Source organism: Desmodus rotundus, chromosome X, assembly GCF_022682495.2.
Source record: "Desmodus rotundus isolate HL8 chromosome X, HLdesRot8A.1, whole genome shotgun sequence".
Taxonomy (NCBI): Eukaryota; Metazoa; Chordata; class Mammalia; order Chiroptera; family Phyllostomidae; genus Desmodus; species Desmodus rotundus.
Genome location: NC_071400.1, coordinates 76,204,167 through 76,225,320, shown reverse-complemented (window position 1 = coordinate 76,225,320; position 21,154 = coordinate 76,204,167). Strand labels below are relative to the sequence as shown.

The following is a 21,154-nucleotide window of genomic DNA, read 5'->3' as shown; positions in this document are numbered from 1 at the left end:
TCTAATCTAGCCTGGAACTTCAGAGAAGGAGGTTTCTAGGGAGGGCAAACAGACCTGGGGCTCAGAAACGCTGATTTGCAGAAGCAGGTTAAGGGTGGGAAAACAGTCTGGAAGTGTAACAAGATAGAGAAAATTAAAAGAACTCTAAAGAGAGAAATTGCTGTGTATGTTTATAAGGAATATTTATTTCCTATTTCATGTGGGGTAGGTTAGGAGAGTGAGAGATAGGATAGGGAGTCACTGAATGCATTTAACTTGGGAAGGACCATGCTTTAGTTTATGCTTTGAAAAAGATCACCATGATTATGGAGTAGAAAGAGAACCAAGCTTTGACAAAACCAGGAAATTTACTCCAGTACTAGGTGTCCACAAATATCTGGTGAGTGATCACTTTAATAATTCTGTAATACTTTGGTGGTTTGGCTTGGCAATCAGATAGATATGATATAAATATTGTCCATAACATTTTAATTTTATTTATAGTTACCAATATGCCATATTTTGCTATATATAATGTGCTCCCATTTATAATGAGCATGCACATTTTTGTGCACATTGTACACGGGGATTATTATACCCATTATTATACCGGTGGAATGTAATCATTATACCCATGTATAATGTGCATCCTTATTTTTACCTAAAAAATTTGGGCAAAAAATGCACATTATACACAGCAAAATATACTTTCTAATCTTTATACTACCCTGGTAGTTACCTACGTATAGAACTTGGATCTTAAAACATAACAATAACAGTAAAGATGCCAGGTACTGTTCTGAATACTTTACAAATATTAACTCATTTAATGTGTACAATAACCCTATGATATAGATTCTATACTTAACCTTATTTTAATAAACTAAAGCACAGAGAAGTATAATTTGCACAAGGTTACACAGATAATGAGTGCTGGAGCTAAGATTCAAACTCAAGCTCTTTCACTCCAGTGTCTGAGTATTCTCCACTATGCCGTATCACTTTTTGTAGTATATTACCTATATAGGTAATTAGTTGTAACAAGTTCAACAATGGTTTTCCCTTACTGAAGCAAATTGTCTTCAGCTATGTGATTTGCCAGTTAGATTATATTTGTTTCATAATTTTGTTCCTTGGAATAATTGAACTTCTCATTTAGATAACCAGAGTCCAAAACTTAATAGGTTTTTTTTCCTTTCTTATTTACCCAAAGAACACATATGTGGTATTTATTATGTAGCAGTCACTGTTTTAAACTTTCAAAAATAGTAACTCTTTACAGCCCAAACAGGTATATACTGTCATCTCCATTTTACAAGTGAGAAAACTGAGGTACCAAGTGTTTATTTATTTATTTATTTATTTTAAAATTATTGTATTGTTGTTCAAGTACAGTTGTCTGCATTTACCCCCATCACTCTCCCCCACCCCCCCCACCCCCACCTCCCACACTCAATCCTAACTCCCAGTTGGCTTTGTCCATGGGTCCTTTATACATGTTCCTTTATACATGACAACCCTTCTCATATAGAAGTTAAATACAAAATCTTTTAAACATTTTGTATTTAGCCCCGGCTGGTGTGGCTCAGTGGATTGAATACCAGCCTGCAAACCAAAGGGTCACCAGTTTGATTCCCAGTCAGGGCACATGCCTGGGTTGCGATCCAGGTCCCCAGGAGGGGGCACCCCAGAGGCAACCACACATTGAAGTTTCTCTCCCTCGCTTTCTCCCTTCCCTTCCCTTCTCTCTAAAAATAAATACATAAAATCTTTAAAAAATTTTTGTATTTAACTTCTGTATGGGGCTGTAATGGCTTATAATTTTTAAAAAATCACTTAGCATTAATGTCATCCATCAAATTAGTTCATTGTCATTACTATTTCTTGAACAAATACTTGAAACAAGTGTAAATCTGCACCATGAAGTTCTGTGTCTTCATGGGCTCAGATAATAAGAATATTATTTTAGTTTTAAATAATATTTGTAGTTTTTGAAACATTTTCAGATGCAAAATCTCTTTTGATCTTTTCTGACTTTCTATACTGCTTTCAATTCATTGATGATGTCTTTCCTGTCTCAAACTGGAACTCTGTGCGTTGTCACAATAACCAGAGAGGACATGAAGCAGGGTTGTGATGTAAATATGTTAGCCCTTTAAATGCTATCATAAGGGATAGTATGACTCACAGTCCACATTTTATTTTTACAGGTGACTAATACTTCACAGATGTGTGATTGTTTTGTGATTACAATTACAAAGAATGGCTTTGCCCCATTTTCCTGAATTTACCTCCTCGTACTTCCCTGGACCATGAAAAAAAAATCCACCCTGACTATATAACTGTTTTTACTACCTAATTTCCTAAATGGCCTCCTGGCTGGCCTTTATTTCTCTTTTGATTATTGCTGAATTAGCCAGTGGACAACATGGGCCTCTTGAATTGAAGGACCATTCAAATCTTTTTGGGAAAGGCACCCAACCAATATCTCCTAAGCCATTTCATTATTTAGCAAATATAATTGGGAGCCCAGTAAATTCTTCGCATTGTGCTTGGCATTAAGTATGCAAGGCGAAAACCATATTGACCCAAACTCAAATGTCTCCTGGCCTTTGAAAGTATATGAAACTAGAGTGAAAATTAATTGAAATTGATTCATGGATGTTATAATTAGCTGTCTTAATTGTATAAACTGAAGAGTAAGAGAATTAATAGTTATCAAACATCTAATACAAATTACAAGATTTGTATGTGTTATTTAATTCTTCCCAAGTTTGTCAGAAAAGTATAAATATGATGATTTTACACATGAGGACACTTAGAATCAGAAAAGTATAAATATGACAATTTTACACATGAGGAAACTTAGAATCAGAAAAGTTAAATGATGTGCTTAGTTGGCAGTGCTGGGTTTGAACCCAGGTTTAGTCTGAAGTTCAGCCTGACATATCAGACATATCTGATCCTAATGTCTGGGCTCTGTAGACTACACCACTACATATTCTGCCTCATGTATCTCTATCATTACAGCTTGACTTTTCATATTGAAAAAATCCTAGTGAGAAAATCACAAAGGAGGGAGAAAAAGCAAGCAAATAAAAAACTAATTAAGTAAATTGGAACAGGAACTGGGGCTTAAAAAGTATGTACGCTTAGACTGATGGAACAAATGCTATCTTGCACCATGGATTAGCCCATCTTATGAACTGCTATGGGCAAGGATGTGATCTGGGAAAATGCGTAGCTCTGAAAGTTGGAACTATTTATTTACTTTTTAATTTTATTTTTCTTACTTTATGCTTTTACAATTGTTCTCACTTTTTCTCCCTTTCCCTACCTCCACCCAACTCCACTCCTTCCCCTACCCAAACCAATCCCCATATTGTTGTCTGTGTCCATGGGTTGTGCATAAATGTTCTTTGGTTAAACCCTTCACCATCTTTCATCCTGTACCCCACTCTCCTCCTTTCCGGCAGCTGTCAGTCTGTTTTATGTATCTAAGCTTCTGTTACTATTTTCTTCATTGCTTTATTGTGTTTATATAAGTGAAATCATATGGTATTTTTCTTTCACCAGTTGGCTTAATTTAGTTAATATAATTTTCTCCTGGTCCATCCATGCTGTTGCAGAATGTAAGAGTTTTTTCAATTTTACTGCTGTGTGGTATTCCACTGTGTAAATGTACCATATTTTTTTTTATCCATTTATTTAGTGATGGGCACTTAGGCTGTTTCCAAATCTTGGCTATGGTAAATAGCACTGCTATAAACATAGGGGTGCATATGTATTTTTTGTATTGGTGTTTTGGGGTCCTTGGGGTATATTCCCAGAAATGGAATCACTGGGTCAAAAGACATTCCATTGTTAATTTTTTAAGGATACTCCATACTGTTTTCCACAGTGGCTGTACCAGTCTGCATTCCCACCAACAGTATACTGGAGTTCCCTTTTCTCGACGTCCTTGACAACGCTTGTTATTTGTTGATTTATTGATGGCAGCCATTCTGACAAGTGTAAGGTGACATCTCATTGAGGTTTTAATTTGCATTTCTCTGATGATTAGTGATTAGAGATGTTGAGCATTTTTTCAAATGTCTATAGGCCCTTTGTATGTTCTTTTTGGAGAAGTCTCTATTTCTTAACTGGGTTGTCTTCCTGGTGTTGAGTTGTAGCCAAAGCAATCTATACATTCAACACAATTCCTATTAAAATTACCAATGGCATACTTCACAGAACTAGAACAAATATTCCAAAAATTTACATGGACCGAAAAAATACCCCAAATAGCCTGAGCAATCTTGCAAAAGAAGGACTAAGTTGGAGGGATCACAATACCTGATATCAAACTATACTATAAGGCCACTGTAATCAAAACAACCTGGTACTGACACAAGAACAGAGACAGAGATCAAAGGAACAGAACAGAGTGCCCAGCAATAAACCCACGCCTATATGAGCAATTCATATTTGACAAAGGGGGAGGAGCATACAATAGAGCAAAGACAGTCTTCAACAAATGGTGCTGGGAAAACTGGACTGGTACATGAAAAAATATAAAACTAGACCACCAACTTACACCATATACAAAAATATACTCAAAATAGATAAAAGACCCAAATGTAAGTCATAAAACCATAACAATACTAGAAGACATAGGTAATAAAATTTATGTATACACCCATGAAACCACTCCCACAATAAATTTACAGAATATTTCCAGTTTCCTAGGGTCCCATGCAGTTCTCATGACAACAGTGATCTCCTTTCTACCTCTATGGATTAGTTTGCCTTTTCTAGAATTTCATATAAATGAAATTACAAAGCATGCACAATTTTGTGTCTGGCTTCTTTCACTTTGTGAAATGACTCTGAAATGTACCCATATTGTGCTTATCAATAACTTTGTTCCCTTTTATTGCTGAGCAGTGCTTCATTGTGTAGACATTTCACAATTTGTTTATCCATTCACTTGTTGATGTCATTCAACTTTGTTTTCAGTTTGGGGCAATTATGAATAAAACTGGTGTGAACATTCATGTACAGGTCTTTTTGGGTCTTCTATTTTTATTTCTCTTGTGAAAATATCTAGGAATATAATGACTGAGCAGTATGATAAGTATCTTTCTTTTTAAGAATCTGACCAAGGTTTTCCAAAGTGGTTTCACCATTTTAGTTTCCCACCAGCAATATATAGGACTTCCAGTGTTTCTATATTCTCTCCAACACATGATATGTTTTATTGTTATTGCCTTTTTATTATATTCATCCTAGTGGTCATGTACTGGTAACTCATTGTAATTTAATTTGCATTTCCCTAAAATGCTGGATATATTTTAAAGATGTTGGATATATTTTCTTGTGCTTATTGGCCATTTCTATATCTTCTTTTATGAAGTGTCTGTTCAAATATTTTTGTCCTCTTGCCCAATGGAGGTCAGATTAGCGGATAAGGACGAAGATAAGGACAAGGATAAGGGAGAGAAAGAAGTGACAGATGACACCCAAGGTTTTGTACCGCAGTGGGTTTTTTAACATCTATTACCACTAGACTGTGAACTCAATGAGGGTAGGGTCTCTCTGCCTTAGTCAATGTTCTATCCTCAGCACCTTGCATATAGCCTAGCATATACCAGGTACTCGGTGAATATTTGTCAAAGGATGAAAGGAAGGGAAGGAGAGAAAATAACCTGATAAGGCATTAGCCACATATAATATGATAAGGGACTAATATGAGAAGAAAATCCAGGGGGAAGTAAATAATAGTAATATCTGATGTGTACTGAGATCTTACTATGTTTAGGCACTACTCTATACTCCTATCTGCATTACATGATTTAATCTGTATAACAGACCTCTGAGTCAGGTATTATTCTTATTTTACAGATAACCCCACCCCCTGAAAATTAGAGAAGTTAATGAACCTGAATAAAGTGACTTTTAGTAGGTGGCAGAGTTAGAATGAGGTTAGTTTGGGCCAAACAACTGTAGCTCCAAGAGAGGAGTCTGAGCTCCAGATATAGGTTTTGGAATCATGGGTAAAAATCACCAAAATATGTGAATGGAAGTGTTTGCTCAAGAAGAGAGATTACAGAATGAAAATAGAGGTTCATGAGGACAAGATCCTTAAAAGAAAACAGATGTACTGAGGAAAGATGTGTGTATATAGTAGATAACCCAAAAGAGATGTCCCAAAAACCGAGGGGCCAAGAGGGTTGAGGAAGGAGAGTGGCCCATTATCTTTCAGGCTGGAGAAAAGTCTTCAGGATAAAGACCTATGCATGGCCCATGTCTTTAATGGACTTAGCAACTAGAACGTTACTGGGTCCTTGGCAGAAGCAGTTGCCTGAAGTGGTGGAGACGGAGTCAGATTACAAGGCACTAAGGAGGGAATAGAAGATGCAATGATAGGAGGTGAAAACTTTTGTTCATAAGGATAAAAAGATAAGGAGGTACCCAGAGATGGGACTGTGGGTTGTGAATGTTGTTGTTTTAAGAAAGAAAATATTTAAGCATGCTTATGAAAGGAAAGGTTATAATGGTGGAGGGTGTGGTTGAAATGTCAGAGTTGGCTAGTGAAAATCCTGACAATGGATTTTCTTATCTAGAGTAATGCTGGTCACTGTGATCAGCAAACCCATGCCAATCTGTCAGCTTTGAGTTACTAGTCTAAGACAAGATAAATATGGAAATGAAAAGTAAACATTTTGAAAATTTTGTAGCTATTTGAAATAATCATTTGATACCTATTGACTAAATATTTGAAAACCAGGGGCTTGTATTTTGTGTGTCATTCTTTGGTCATTGTTGCTTTTCTAATGATACCCTCTTATGTCTCACAAAACATAAAACAAACAAAAATATTGCCCTTCAATGAATTGGATATATTTTTAAAACATTTGAGAATGCATCATAGTTTGAGAACTACAATTAAACAGAATTAAGTGTGAGAATGAAAAAGCAGGCATGCTAGCATTTAGGAGACCTGGTTGAAAAGTATATGGGAATTATTTGTACTTAAATTTTTTTCTGTAAATCTGCAATTACTTCAAAATAAAATATTTTTAATATATTTATTGATTATGCTATTACAGTTGTCCCATTTCCCCCCCCTCACTCCACTCCATCCTGCCCACCCCCTCCCTCCCACATTCCCCCCCTATAGTTCATGTCCATGGGTCATACTTATAAGTTCTTTGGCTTCTACATTTCCTACACTATTCTTACCCACCCCCTGTCTATTTTCCACCTATCATCTATGCTACTTATTCTCTGTACCTTTCCCCCCCTCTCCCCTCCCACTCCCCTATTGACAACCCTCCATGTGTTCTCCATCTCTGTGGTTCTGTTCCTATTCTAGTTGTTTGCCTAGTTTGCTCTTGTTTTTGTTTTAGGTGTGGTCGTTAATAACTGTGAGTTTGCTGTCGTTTTTACTGTTCCTATTTTTGATCTTCTTTTTCTTAGGTAAGTCCCTTTAACATTTCATATAATAAGGACTTGGTGATGATGAACTTCTTTAACTTGAGCTTATCTGAGAAGCACTTTATCTTCCCTTCCATTCTAAATGATAGCTTTGCTGGATACAGTAATCTTGGATGTAGGCCCTTGCCTTTCATGACTTGGAATACTTCTTGCCAGCCCCTTCTTGCCTGTAAGATCTCTTTTGAGAAATCAGCTGACAGTCTTATGGGACCCCCTTTGTAGGTAACTGTGGCCTTTTCTCTTGCTGCTTCTAAGATTCTCTCCTTCTGTTTCATCTTGGCTAATGTAATTATGATGTGTCTTGGTGTGTTCCTCCTTGGGTCCAGCTTCTTTGGGACTCTCTGAGCTTCCTAGACTTCCTGGAAGTCTATTTCCTTTGCCAGATTGGGGAATTTTTCCTTCATTATTTGTTCAAATAAGTTTTCAATTTTTTGTTCTTTCTCTTCTCCTTCTGGCACCCCTATAATTCGGATGTTGGAACGTTTCAAGATGTCCTGTAGGTTCCTAAGCCTTTCCTCATTTTTCCGAATTCTTGTTTTTTCCTTCTTTTCTGGTTGGATGTTTCTTTCTTCCTTCTGGTCCACACCGTTGATTTGAGTCCCAGTTTCCTTCCCATCACTATTGGTTCCTTCTACATTTTCCTTTGTTTCTCTTAGCATAGGCTTCATTTTTTCATCTGGTTTTCGAAACAGATTCAACCAATTCTGTGAGCATATTGATAACCAGTGTTTTGAACTGTGCATCCGATAGGTTGGCTATCTCTTCCTCGCTTAGTTGTATTTTTTCTGGAGCTTTGAAGTGTTCTGTCATTTGGGCCATTTTTTTTTTTTTCTTTTCGTCTTGGCGTGTCTGTTACTTAAAGGGGTGGAGCCTTAGGTGTTCACCGGGGCGGGGTAATGCTGTTCGCTGCGCTGTGACGCTGTACGTGGGGGAGGGGCCGAGAGGGAGCAATGGTGCTCGCTCCACTCTCCCCCGGATTTCAATCTTTCACTCCGCTACCCACAATCAAACTGGGCCCCTCTGGTGCTGGTTCCCGAGTGGGTGGGCCTGTGCACGCCCTAGGCCCCTGTGGGTCTCTCCAACGACCTCTCCTGTGAGGCTGGGAGTCTCTCCTGCTGCTGCCCCAACCCCCACGGGCGTTTTCAATCAGAGGTTTGAGGCTTTATTTCCCCTGTGCTGGAGCCCTGGGTTGCGTGGTCTGCTTCGCTCCCCCGACGTTTGTCCAGTTTATCTGTGCACGAATGTGGGGCCGCAGGGTGCTACCCGCTGCTCTGCCTGCCCTGTTCTCCGCCACTGTGAGTCCGGCCCTCTTGGTTTATCTGCGCGAATGTGGGACTACAGGGTTTGCTAGTGGTCAGACTGCCTGCCCTGGTGGTCCCACACTCCGCCAGTCTAGGTCCCACTACGGCAACTCGAGTCCTCTCCACCCCGGCTGCCCGTCTCCGCCCCTCCTACTGGTCTGGATGAATGTTTATTTTTTATTTCCTTGGTGTCGGACTTCCTTGCCGTTGGATTTTCTGTCAGTTCTGGTTGTGCGAGGAGGCGCAGTGTGTCTACCTACGCCACCATCTTGGTTCTCATCTCCAAAATAAAATATTAAAAAAATCTTTGACCAATGAACATGGATAATATATGACAATTCTTCCACTGAAGTTGAAAGGGAAAGAAGTATGAGTGTAGATTTAGTTGTACCTCTGCCTGGGATCTGGGTGAAGTCTCTGTTCTCTTTGTGGAGTAGGGGGTGAGTGTTTTTGCTGAAAGGGGGTGTCTTAATTTTGTTCCCCACAAAGCCTACGCTGCGACAGAGCTTGTGTGCAAGTAGTTTATTTGGAAGTTAATTCTGAGAATTATCATTAGGGTAATTAAGAAAATGAGGCAGGGAAGAGAAGTAAGCCGATAAACTACAATATGGACCAGGTTTCTGCTATGGACAACAAGAGTCAATCCCAATGGGAAATGCTAGGAAACAGTGCAGAACATGCATCAGAATTAGCCCATCTTCAGGCCAAGAGAACTGAAATACTGTCCAACTCCCATAGAGCATTGGCAGCTGGAGGATAAATCAGCTGCTCTCAGGGGGAGTTAACTTCCCTGGATTTCCAGCCCTCCCCAGGGCAATTGAGAGGAAGGCTTCCAGTTGAGAGTTACAATTGCTTCAAGCTGGCACACACTGATCAATGGTAGCACTGATGGCTTATCTGCAGGCACTAACATCTGCTAAGATTAGGTAGTAAGTGAAGGAAAATATGGTTTGAAGAAAGTGATGGGAAAAAATGATACTAGTGGGAATGGGCAAAGGGACCAACTAGGGAACATGAGATTGATTGCTGTGCCTGCCATGCAGGCTTGATAACTTGGTGAAGATCGGTGTCCATGGACTATCATCATATCACTCCTCCCATAGCCATGATAGTGGGTCACATATACAAGCTGTGGGAACATTTGGCTATTTGACTTTTATTATTTTTCCATAGCAACTGCATTAACCTGTGAACAATCTCACTAAGACTGTGGACTACAAAAACATTTGCCTATATCTTTTCAGATGAAGTACTCTCAAGCTGGTCCTTTCCCTATAGTATTTAGGCTGTTGATTTTGTGAACATTTCAATAAGAAATTCACATTTATATCATTTCATTGCTTTCAGTATTCCCGGGTTTTAGGTATCAGTAAATTCCACAAGGTAATGAGACCAAATATCCTTTGGAACTGGATTTCTGTGCCAAACCAGTATGTATTAGTGGTTATTATATAAAAATGGGATGAGCTCTATGTTTAAAAGCTCAGAGACTTGTAGGAGGAGAGTAACCTGTAAGGACATAAGCAGAGCACAGTGGATTGACTGCTTTGATAGAGGTACAGACTAGATGCTCAAGTAATATTTGCTGAATGACTGCATGAAATGTGATCCAATGTACTGTTCTTGCCATTATAAGGTTATCTTGTAGGTTGTTGTCTAGGTTTTTAATAAAATGTTGCACAAGGCGTGCTCTTAGATGAAATGAGCACCTATGCACTTGCAGTGGCATATGGTGAGGTTTTATTAACTCTTGCATATGCAAACTGGACAAAACAGAAGAAAACAAGGTGACCCATAGTTTACAAATTTGTTTTTATGGGTGAGGATAACACATGCAGGTCATATTTGTTCCTGTTAACTAATTATCTAATGACTGTTGAGCCATAGAGGTCACATTGCTTCTTCTCTGGCTATTAAATTTAACAGACAAGCATCATTTAGGTGTCAAGGAATCTAGCTCAGTAGCAATGACATGTTTATAATCTGGGACTAGTGAATAGCTCATGCCACCTGCTACTTCCTCCAAATAAGTCTTTTTTGTTTGTTTTTTTATTGTTTTTTCCATTACGGTTTACATTCAATATTATTTTGTATTAGTTTAAGGCATACAGCATAGTGGTGAAACAAACATTTACAGAGTGGTCCTCCTGATATTTCAAGTACCCACCTGGCATCATACAGAGTTATTACAATATTATTTACTATATTTCTTATGCTGTACTGTATATCCTCATGACTATTCAAAATAAAGGCCTTTAGTGTCTATATTTTAACTATTTTACAATTATTTAACCTCCCAACAATTTTTTAACATTCATTTGCATATAACACTAGAGACAAATATAGGGAAATTGTAGTTCTTGTTCTGTCTCAGAGAGCCCCAAATATTTTCTTTACCATTACCCTTTCATTCTTAACAACATTTCCACTTAATTTTTTAAAAATTGCTCACTCAATTCATATTACTTGGTGTAAGGGTGTGGCAGAGACAAAACACATCGGATGAAGTAAAAATGACTTACCGTCAAGAAGTTCATAGTCTTGCGTGGGAGGAGATACCTGTAAGCAGGCAAGAACAGTGATTTAAGTGCCATTATAGACCAGGAAAAGAAGTGACAATTCCTGTCTATAGGAGTTACTGGAGCCTTTAAGAGAACATCATATTTTACTTGGTCTTAGGAAATAGGGAAAACATTTTGTAGACATCATGGAGAAAAAAGGTGGCTTGGGAGTTGGGAAAAAAGGGGAAAGCCATCCCAGGAAAAGGGGAAAGCAGATAGACAATCAGAGATCATAGCAGGCCATGGAATATTCTGGGGCTAGATAAGTAGGGATAGAAGATAAGTTTGGGGAGGAGACTGGGAGAAGAGGCTAGAAAGATGGGATGGAGAGAGGTAGTGAAGAGCCCTATAAGACATACTAAGAGCTTTAAACTATAAGGGAAAGCAGGGACTAAACATTAGGGGGATACTGTTGTGGACACCTTTAAGAAGATAAAGGATGGACCTCCACCTCAAAACTGATTGGGATGTGAAGGTCAATGAACACACACACACACACACACACACACACACACACGCACGCACCCCTCAAGAGGCTATGAAAAGATGGATCACTCAGATAATGAGGCTTTCTGGGCAGATCAGGGTTACTCCCAAGTATGGGCTAAAATGGCATGAGGGACCAGGAGAGGAAAACTGTCTTAGGGTTTTATGGTACTTAGGGAGTGGGGCCATGGTGAAGGTCCCGTGCATGGGAAGGAGGTTGTGTGGTTTGACTACCACAAGTTCCAAAGGTGGTAACCCCCAGGCTTTCCCCCTTTTTTTTTTTAACTTTCTTTGTGAATATTTTATTTATTTACTTTTAGAGAGAGGGGAAGGGAGGGGGAAAGAGAGGGAGAGAAACATCAGTGTGTGGTTGCCTTTCGTGGTCCCCTACTGGAGACCTAGCCCACAGCCCAGGCATTTGTCCTGACTGGAAATCGAACTGGTGACCCTTTGGTTCACACGCCGGCACTCAATCCACTGAGCTACACCAGCCAGGGTCACCCAAGCTTTCTTAGAAGCTTGCCCACATGTGGGGGAGAAAGAGAAGATGGTGGGGTGAGGCTTAAGGTGTCAGCAGACATAAATGGAGATATTGCACTAGCATGGTCAGATTTTTGAAAATTTAAAGAACACAAATGAAAGGTGGAGCAGTAAGAAGATAACTTGGAAAAGGATGAGACTAGACTACAGAAACCTGCAGGAGGCTGTGGCCAATACCCAGGCAAAAGGAAATGAGGACCTAAACTATGACAGTAAAATGAAGATGGTCTGAGGAATATTTCTGAGGAAAAATTGAGATTTGGTACCCAATGAACATGGTAGTAAGTGAGACAGGCTAGTCAAGGATGACTTTGAGAGCTGGTTGTATAATTAGAGAAACAGTGAAAACTAAGATAAGACATATTGGAGGAGAGATAGATGGTGAGGATGAGACTATATGTTATTTCAGTTTCATGTATTTTGAAATGTGATAGTCCAGGGCTGCCTCATTCTTTGAGAAACGCACTACAGCAGTTCCTGACTTTGCCATTTTTTTATGTTAACTTAAGTATAGATGGCCACACATCATCATGCGGGAAAAAAAAATTAAACACCTTTATGTTTATTGCTGCGTTATTTACAATAGCCCAGATTTGGAAGCAGCCCAAGTGTCCATCAGTAGATGAGTAGATAAAACAGCTGTGGTACATTTACACAATAGAGTACTTACTTGGCCATAAAAAATAAAATTTTACCCTTTACCACAGTATGGATAGATCTGGAGAACATTATGCTAAGTGAAATAAGCCAGTCAGAGAAAGACAAACACTATATGATATCACTTATATGTGGAATCTAATGAACAAAGTAAACTAACAACCAAAATAGAGACGGACACATAGATAGAGAGCAGGCTGACAGCTCAGGGAATGGTTTGGGGAGGCTTGAGGGATCGAGGAAAAAAGAGAAAGAGCTCATTGACATGAACAAAAGTTTGATGATTGTGAGGGGGGGGGGGGAGGGTGGAGGTAGAAGAGGGTATGGGGGGATAAATGGTAATGGCAAAATACAATAAAAATGAACTATTAAGAAATAAAATAAAATTATACATAGCAAAATAAATAAATACATAAATAAAGCAAGCCCCTGTCTGAAGCCTAGTTGAGCATGCTTTCCTTTTAATTTTCTAAGGAAATTATATTATTTCTTCTCTTATAACAAAATTAATCCATGTTTCATGTAAACAATTATAAAATATACACAAGTATAAACAGGAAAATATAAATGACCCGTAGTCCCTCCACATGGAAATAACTAATATCATATTTGTATATTATCTTCTAGAGAGTGCATTGAAGCCCAAATATGAGAAAAACTTTATTAAAAAAAGTGAAAAGAAACTTCAAAGAACAAGTAATATTTTATCTGTGTCTGGGAGGATTTTGAGGTAATTTGCTGGCCATAAAAGGGTAGAAGGTGGGTTGAAGGTGGAGGTATAAGATCATAAGGAAAGATACACATTTTAAAGTTGAGATCATATAGTTTACTTCATTTTATATGGTAATATTTTAACTTAATATATTATGGCACAATTTTAAGTGAAATTTTTTACACATAATAAATATGTTATGTCTCTTGCCTCTAGGAAAGACCAAACCGAATATTTTTGAAGCTACTTTGTGAAGCAGCCTGCCACAGCACTCTGTAATCACCAACTCAAAGTAACGGTTCCTGAGCATTAGGCTTGTTGTCTTCCCTGCTGACCCAGGCCCCCGAGGTCAGCAACTGTGATTGTGTGAATAGTTACTTTCCCCCATTTTTAAAAATTCTGACGTTTTGATATATATTTCAATTTTTCAGTCGTTATAATTAAAGATCTTTATAGAACAAAAATTAGACATAGAATTCCCCAGGCCTCAGAAAGTTGACAGCAAGTATATTTTTTCAGCTTTGGTGAGAAATAATTGTCATAACTGTGTAACTTTATGATGTACAACATGATGATTTGATTGTGAAATTATTACCACAATAGGTTTAGCTAACATTCATTATGCAAGTTTCATTTTTTTAAATCTTCTCATGAGGGTATGTTTATTGATTTGAGAGAGAAGGGGGAAAGAGAGGGGAAGGAAAAGGAAACATCGATGTGAGAGAAACATCGATTGATTGCCTCCTGTACATGCCCCGACTGGGGATCGAACCCACAGCCTAGGTATGTGCCCTTACTAGGAAGCAAACTCATGCAAGATAGTTTGAAATTACATCTGTATTTTAGTATTTGTTTAACATCTGTCTTTGCACTAGACTGGATGCTCTATAAGGATGCAATAATGTCTACTTTGTTTAACATTGAACACCCAGCATCTAACTCGGGGCTTGCCTCCAGGTGAGCTGCACAATAAACATTTGTTCAATAAAGGAAGGAAAAGTGGGCAGGAGGTAAGGAGAAAAGAAAAGACTTTATAAGGAAAGTATATGAAATACATTTCGGAGTGTAGCAGATGCTGTCCGTGTTCTGCCCGTAGCCCCACAGCCTGTACCATTTATGTGCGTATTGGCCTGTGTTTCCAATGTCAGTCAGTACCTGAGCTTCTCTTTGGGAGAGCCTTTATCAGGCTGTCTGAGCCCGCTCTGCCCAATAGCATGATGGTCCAGAGTGCTGGGGCATTATCTTCCCCTAGCAAGTGTGTTTTCTAAACTTCTTCAGTGCTATTAAACGGATTAACAAAGAACACTTTGTTTGCTTCCTTCCTTCCCTGTTTAATTTCCTTGCTTACTTATTAGTTTCTGGGGGATTCCTCCTGTGGTAGGTTGAATAATGGCCCCCAAAGATAACCAGACCCCAATCCTTTCAACCTGCTAATGTTGCCTTATATGTCAAAAGAGAATTTGCATACAAGATGAAGCTAAGGATGTTGAGATAGGAGATTATTCTGCATTATCTGATAGAGCCTGAATGCAAACCCACATGTCCTATAAGAGGTAGGCAGAGATAAATGCGACACAGAAGCAGGAAATTTGACCATTGGAGCAAGATGCCTCACTGCTGGCTGTGAAGCTGAAGCAAGTGGGCACAGACAAGGAATGCAGCTCTGGGAGTTGGAAAAAAACAGGAAACTGATTCTCTTCTAGAGCCTCCAGCAGGAGTGTGGCCTTGTTGGCAACTTGTTTTCAGCCCAGTGAAACTGACTTGAACTTCTTATCTCCGGAGCTGTATGAGAATAAATATGTGTTGTTTTAAGCCACCAAATGTGTAGCGATGCATCATAGCAGCCACAGGAATCTAATACAGATTTTGGTGTCAGGAAGTGGGTTGCTGCCCTAACAGATAACTAAAAGTGTGAAAGTGGCTTTGGAATTGGATAATGGTGTAGGCTAGAATAATTTTGAGAAGCGTGATAAAAAAAAAAATCCTAGAATACATTGAACAGTTAGGTGAATTAAGGATATTAAAAGTGCTGCTTGTGAGAGCTGTAAAAGAAGTAAGGAGCACAGCTGAGAAGGCCTTTATTGTCTTAGAGAATACCTAAGTCATCATGAACGGACTGTTGATAGAAGCAGGAGTGTCAGGTATTGCTGGAGAAGGTGTAGAAGGAAAACACTGGAAATTAGAGGGCAGGGGATCCTTGTTATGTAGTGGCAGAAATATTAACTGAATTGTAACAATGAAAATGTAGCTGAGCACATTCCCAAGGAAATTGTTGAAGGCACACCCTTGTTTCTTCTTGCTGCTAATAGTCAAATTTTAGAGGAAAAACATAAATTGAGGGAAGAATTGTTAAGCATAAAAGAACCAGTACATGAAGATATGTGAAATTCTCAGTCTATCCAGAAGATTCATTGTCAAGAAAGTGTCCTGTGGAGATAAAATCAAGGATGTAGCCAGCCCTCCATGTGCTAGTACCTCTGAGTGATCAAAAGCTCAGCAGATTCAGAGGGCTCTTTGGAGTGATAGGGATGTGAATCACAGATAACTCCAGCCATCTTAGCAGAAGCAACCAATAGATAGAGATGGGATTTTCCAGGAGGGATCTGTGACAGAGCCTCTTGTCTAAGGACATCAATCCCCATGTCATACATGGGAGGCTACAAGCTGTTTGCATATGTTAAATCATCAGAAACAGGCTGCATTTAACTGAAAGGATAGACAGAGGGTGAAATGATAGAAGGCTGTGGAACTCCCAAGTGTTGACAAGCAGAAAACAGGCTGATAAACTACTCAGCTGCAAATGTGCTCAATTCAAAATAAAGGAAAGATGATTCTGAAGGCAGAACCTAGAATGCGGAAGTCAGAGCTATGGACCCAGGTAAAGTCATGGCATCAGAAGGAGGAGCCTCAAGTCACCAAGGAGTATTCCCAGGCCTTGAAAATATGAAAGTTCGCCTGCTTGGATATTGAAATTCCTTGGATCAGAGACTCCTTTCTTCCTTCTACAGTCTCTCTTTGGGAATGGAAATACCTATAACTGTTATCAGCTGTAAATGAACCAAAAACAAAGCAGAAACACAAATTAGTAGAGAGGAAAATGAAAATGATAAAAAAAGAATAAATAACTCTTGGTGCTTTGGCTTCACCTAGGACAGCTCAGAAAAGACACATCTGGGCTTAAAATGAGCACAAGGCACACTTCTGTCTTTCAACAATATCTACTCGGTTCTGACAGATGAATCCATTGAGCATCTCATTGTGACTTCCAAAATGATTAAAAGGCATTTTTCAAACTGTGCGAAATCAAGACATTCATACAGATATGAAATGAACATGTTGTTAAAAGATTGTATTTACTTAATGAGGGAATGGACACGTGTTATAACTGGTTCAAAAGAGAAAACAAAAGTTAGATGTGGGGATATTAATCAAGTATATTTAAGAGAATGTATACATGGAGGCAAAACTGGTTTCTTTATATCATGGCAGAGGGGGTAATTTAATCTCAAGTGAACAAGACATTTTACTTGTTTATCAGTAAACTATAGCTAACCAAAAGTTGTGAAGGACCTTGAAGGCAATGTAAGGTTAGAATCATGTAACCTGGAGTTGTATGTTAAAGATAAAGTTTTCCATTGAAACACATTTATTTCTACAATGGTAAGTCAAGCAGGAAAAGCCAGTTCCCTCAAAATCAGGGACCAGTCACTATAGTAACCAGGCTTCTCTCATGGACACCTCTGGGCTGGGGTCTGATGAGGTCACAATGGGCACCGATGACATCCCAAAGTCTAGGATGTCACCAAGGGCTCCCTGAGGAACAAGGGGCTGAGCACAGGGCTCTAACAGGCACAGCTGGGCACTGGTGTCTTCAGAGGTCCAGGGCAGCCAGAGAATTAAGAAGGGCAGATCAGAGCCAAACCCAGCAACCATGGCACAGAAACAAAACTCTGAGACTCCAGATCATCTTTTAACAGCGGAGTTACGGTGCCCTTTGACCTACGTGGATCGCCTTCTACTAGTGGATCAACGTGGTCAACATCAGAGGTCATCCGCAAATGACTTCCGCCTGATCATGCTGGACTGCCTGACCGACTACATCGTGGAGATGGTAGGCATCGAGGCCACCACCAGACAGCTGCAGATCACCCAGCAAGATACAACAGATCACCAAGCAGCACGCAACAATGGAGAGCCCCGCCGACGCCCTCAGGACACAGCCTTCGGTCTGTTTGACCAGATGCCTAAATCCAGGAAGAGGGGCTGACTTGAGTCCCAGAGTCATCGGAGCAGCCCAAGCCGCACTGTAACATAGCTGAGGAAGCCAGGCTGTGTTACCAACGGATGACATTAAAGCATTGCAATCCATCCATCCTTGTGCTTCTGACTCCTATGTTTCAGTCATTTGGGGAGTGGAATAGCTGTGAGATGTCCAGGAGAAGGTGACTCATGGAGTTGGAGGGAGGGAGGTGCGGTCAGTGAGGGATGCTGGAATCCATGATTAGGAGTGGGTTCTGATGGTGACATTGTGGGGAGGTGCACTGCTGGGAGTTGCTGGAATCCGGGATGGAGGGCAGTTTCTAATGGTGACATCCTGGGCAGGGGTGCTGGTGGCAGTAGCTGCAATCTGGGATTAGGAGCAGTTTGTACTGGTGACATCCTGGGCTGAAGAGCTGGTGGGAGTAGCTGGAATCCTGGCTTTATGGGAGCAGTTTGTAGTGGTGAAGTTGGGTGGAGGGGCGGTGATGGGATTAGCTGTAATAGGGAATTAGGGTCATTTCTAATGTTGACATGGGGGCAGAGGCGCTGGTGGGAGTAGTTGGAATCTGGGATTTAAAGGAGCGGTTTTTAATGGTTATATTTCAGGCAGGGGTGCTGGTGTTAATAGCTGGGATCCGAGATTAGGGGCAGTTTCTAATCGAGACATCCAGGGCAGAGGCGCTGGTGGGAGTGGCTGGAATTGGGGATTTAAGGGAGCACTTTGAAATGGTGACATCCTGTGCCCCGTGGCTGATGGGAGTAGTTGGCAGAAGTTGTGGTGGTGAGGAGACTTCCTCTGGTGTTCTGAGCAAGTCCTGGCCTGTGAGGCCTGTAGGTTGGAGGGGGAGAAGAGTATGGTTGGTTAGGAGAGGGGCAGTGGGGGCTGGGCTCCAAGAATGATGGTGGTAAACTTGTGGTGGGGCTGAAGACCATGACTGTGGGACCAAAGGCTTCATTCATGATGGGGAACATCTAAAAGCAGGGGGTGGTGGCAGAGGGGGTGGGTAGAGGGGGTGGCATGGCAGTCGGTCTTTACTTCATGCAACTGGGCTTGACCCTGAGGAATGGGGAGCAGTGCGGAAAACATAAAACAGTACATGAAAGGATTTACAGTCCGGTTGATTTCACGTATTTATATCCTGCCTCATTCCAAAAATAAAACAATAAAAGTACTTGAGACAGGGATTATTAACTAGTGTTGTCACTGCCATTTGGAAAATATCCTCTTGTCCTCTCTCCTGGACACTGGTACGTTAAAGGGAAATACCTAAAACCTGCTATCTGATCTAAGACAGGCCATTCAAGCAGTTCTCAATGATGAGTGTCCACGTTAGAGGTTTTCACCTTGTTCTTCACCATCTGCTGCTTCCTGGTGTGTCATCGAGGGCTGGTCAGAGCCTGCCCCGCCGGCTTCAACAATGGGGCCAGGGAACCTGGCTGGGCCATCCCAGGTCACCACTGTCTGGCCATGGGTCCTGGACATTCATCCATTGCCCCTGAGCAGCAGTTCCTTCATGTGTAATATGGGGATAGATAGTAAGAGTTCCTCCACATTTGGGTTTTTCCAAAGATGGAGCCAGCGTGGTGCCAGTAACTGCTGTACAACACAGGGCCCGGTGCAGTGTGCGCCCTTCCCAGTAGCTGCCTATGTCTCCCTCCCTTCCTGTAGACCAGATGCTCAGTGTGCTCCCCACGGGCCCATTGGGCCTGCTTCTTGGTGCTTGCCGGGGGCTCGGGTCACTGGCCGTGAAAGCCATGCCCCTCCGAGCCTTGTGCAGAGACAGAAGAGTGCCGCACAGAGGGAGAGGCAGAGGTCCATCCGGGATCCAGACAGTCCTCACCTGGTTTCCTCTCGGCTCCCTTCTGCCTGGTGACTCAGCCTCTCTCTGCCCCCTCCCACCATCTCTGGAAGCTGGTGTAGCCTTGCTCCACCTCACAGGAGTGTCCTGAGAGTCAGTTTCGGGGTTATGCTTAGAGCTCGTTGGAATGTGTGCTGGTATAAATCCAAGAAACCTTTCTTGACACACAGCATCAAGAATACCATGGGTTTACCATTAAACCAAGTATTTACAGAAACATCATTGTCAAGATGTTCACTCCACAATTTTTTCAGGTTTCATACTTTTTATTTTAGAAATAGAGTGATAGTCATATGATGGTGGTTTCTAGGAGCTGCCACGGGCTGCAGTGGTCTCCTTAGCAGCTTTTCTTTGCCACCATCACTCTCTGGAGAATCATGTGCCCTCAGGTAATGATTTGGGTCCTGGTAGGATTTAACCATCTGGGGAACTGCTCTAGCTCCCTGGTGATTTGTTATAGAGAGCCTTAATGCCCTCCTTGCCTTGGCCAAGTTCAACTCTTACTCTTCATTTGAGTTGGCCAGCTGGCCTCTCCCTAGCAACTGTAGGTGTTTTCACCAGGTTCTGGGCTCTCATAATGTAGTTTACTTGGGGCACATCAACTTCTGTGGCTATAAAATGAGAAGATATGACTAAGTCATTTCAAAGGTCTGATCAAGGTGTACAATTACCGTTCTATGATCTTTTTCCAAGAAATGTTTTCTAGTGAAAGTGGGTAAGTGGGGCACAGGGGACAGAGATCATTTTCTGGGTCTCCATTTTACAACTGACGTCCCTGAGGCTCAGAGATGGTAATCAACTCTCCCAAGTTCACAGTGGGCAGGAAAAGCGGACTCTCCTTCCTGTTGTTGAGGCTGTTTCTTCTACTATATCCTGAGAAATGGGACATGAAATAGAAAGAGTTCATGTTCTCCTCTGGGAAAAAGAGGATGAAGTCTTTAATACAGATCTTAGGGCCTCTTGGGCTTCTAGGAAAACACTCTGCACAACTCACTCTCAAGAACTTTCATTTGTGTTTTATTTGGGAAATCCTGATAGGTTAAAAGAAAAGGATTGATTCCATAATATAAGTCGTTGAACTTTGCAAACCTAGGTCTTGTTCCATTGTACATTACATTAGGATGTGTTATGAACACTTCTGCTTCCCAACTAGTTCTCAAAATTGTGACTCTGTCCACTGACATGGTCTTAAAGGTGATTATGTGATGACATCTGAACCCTGTGCCAATGAACCTCTTCTTTGAAATACTCTTCCTCTTCTTGGGGGTTCTCAGACAGTCCTTTGTTGAAAATTAGATCTCTGTCCTTTAGCTGATTGTA

At 40.7% G+C, this 21,154-nt stretch overlaps 2 protein-coding genes across 2 annotated transcripts in view; both read left to right on the top strand.

The window, feature by feature from the left end:
* The window catches only part of SYTL5 (synaptotagmin like 5), a 276,734-nt gene that overhangs the window by 63,490 nt on the left and 192,090 nt on the right, over positions 1-21,154 (top strand). The gene's annotated exons all lie outside the window — the stretch shown is intronic.
* H2AP (H2A.P histone) lies at positions 17,647-17,982 on the top strand. The gene has a single exon (XM_024563673.2). The coding sequence runs from the start codon at positions 17,647-17,649 to the stop codon at positions 17,980-17,982; it is 336 nt and encodes a 111-aa protein (XP_024419441.2).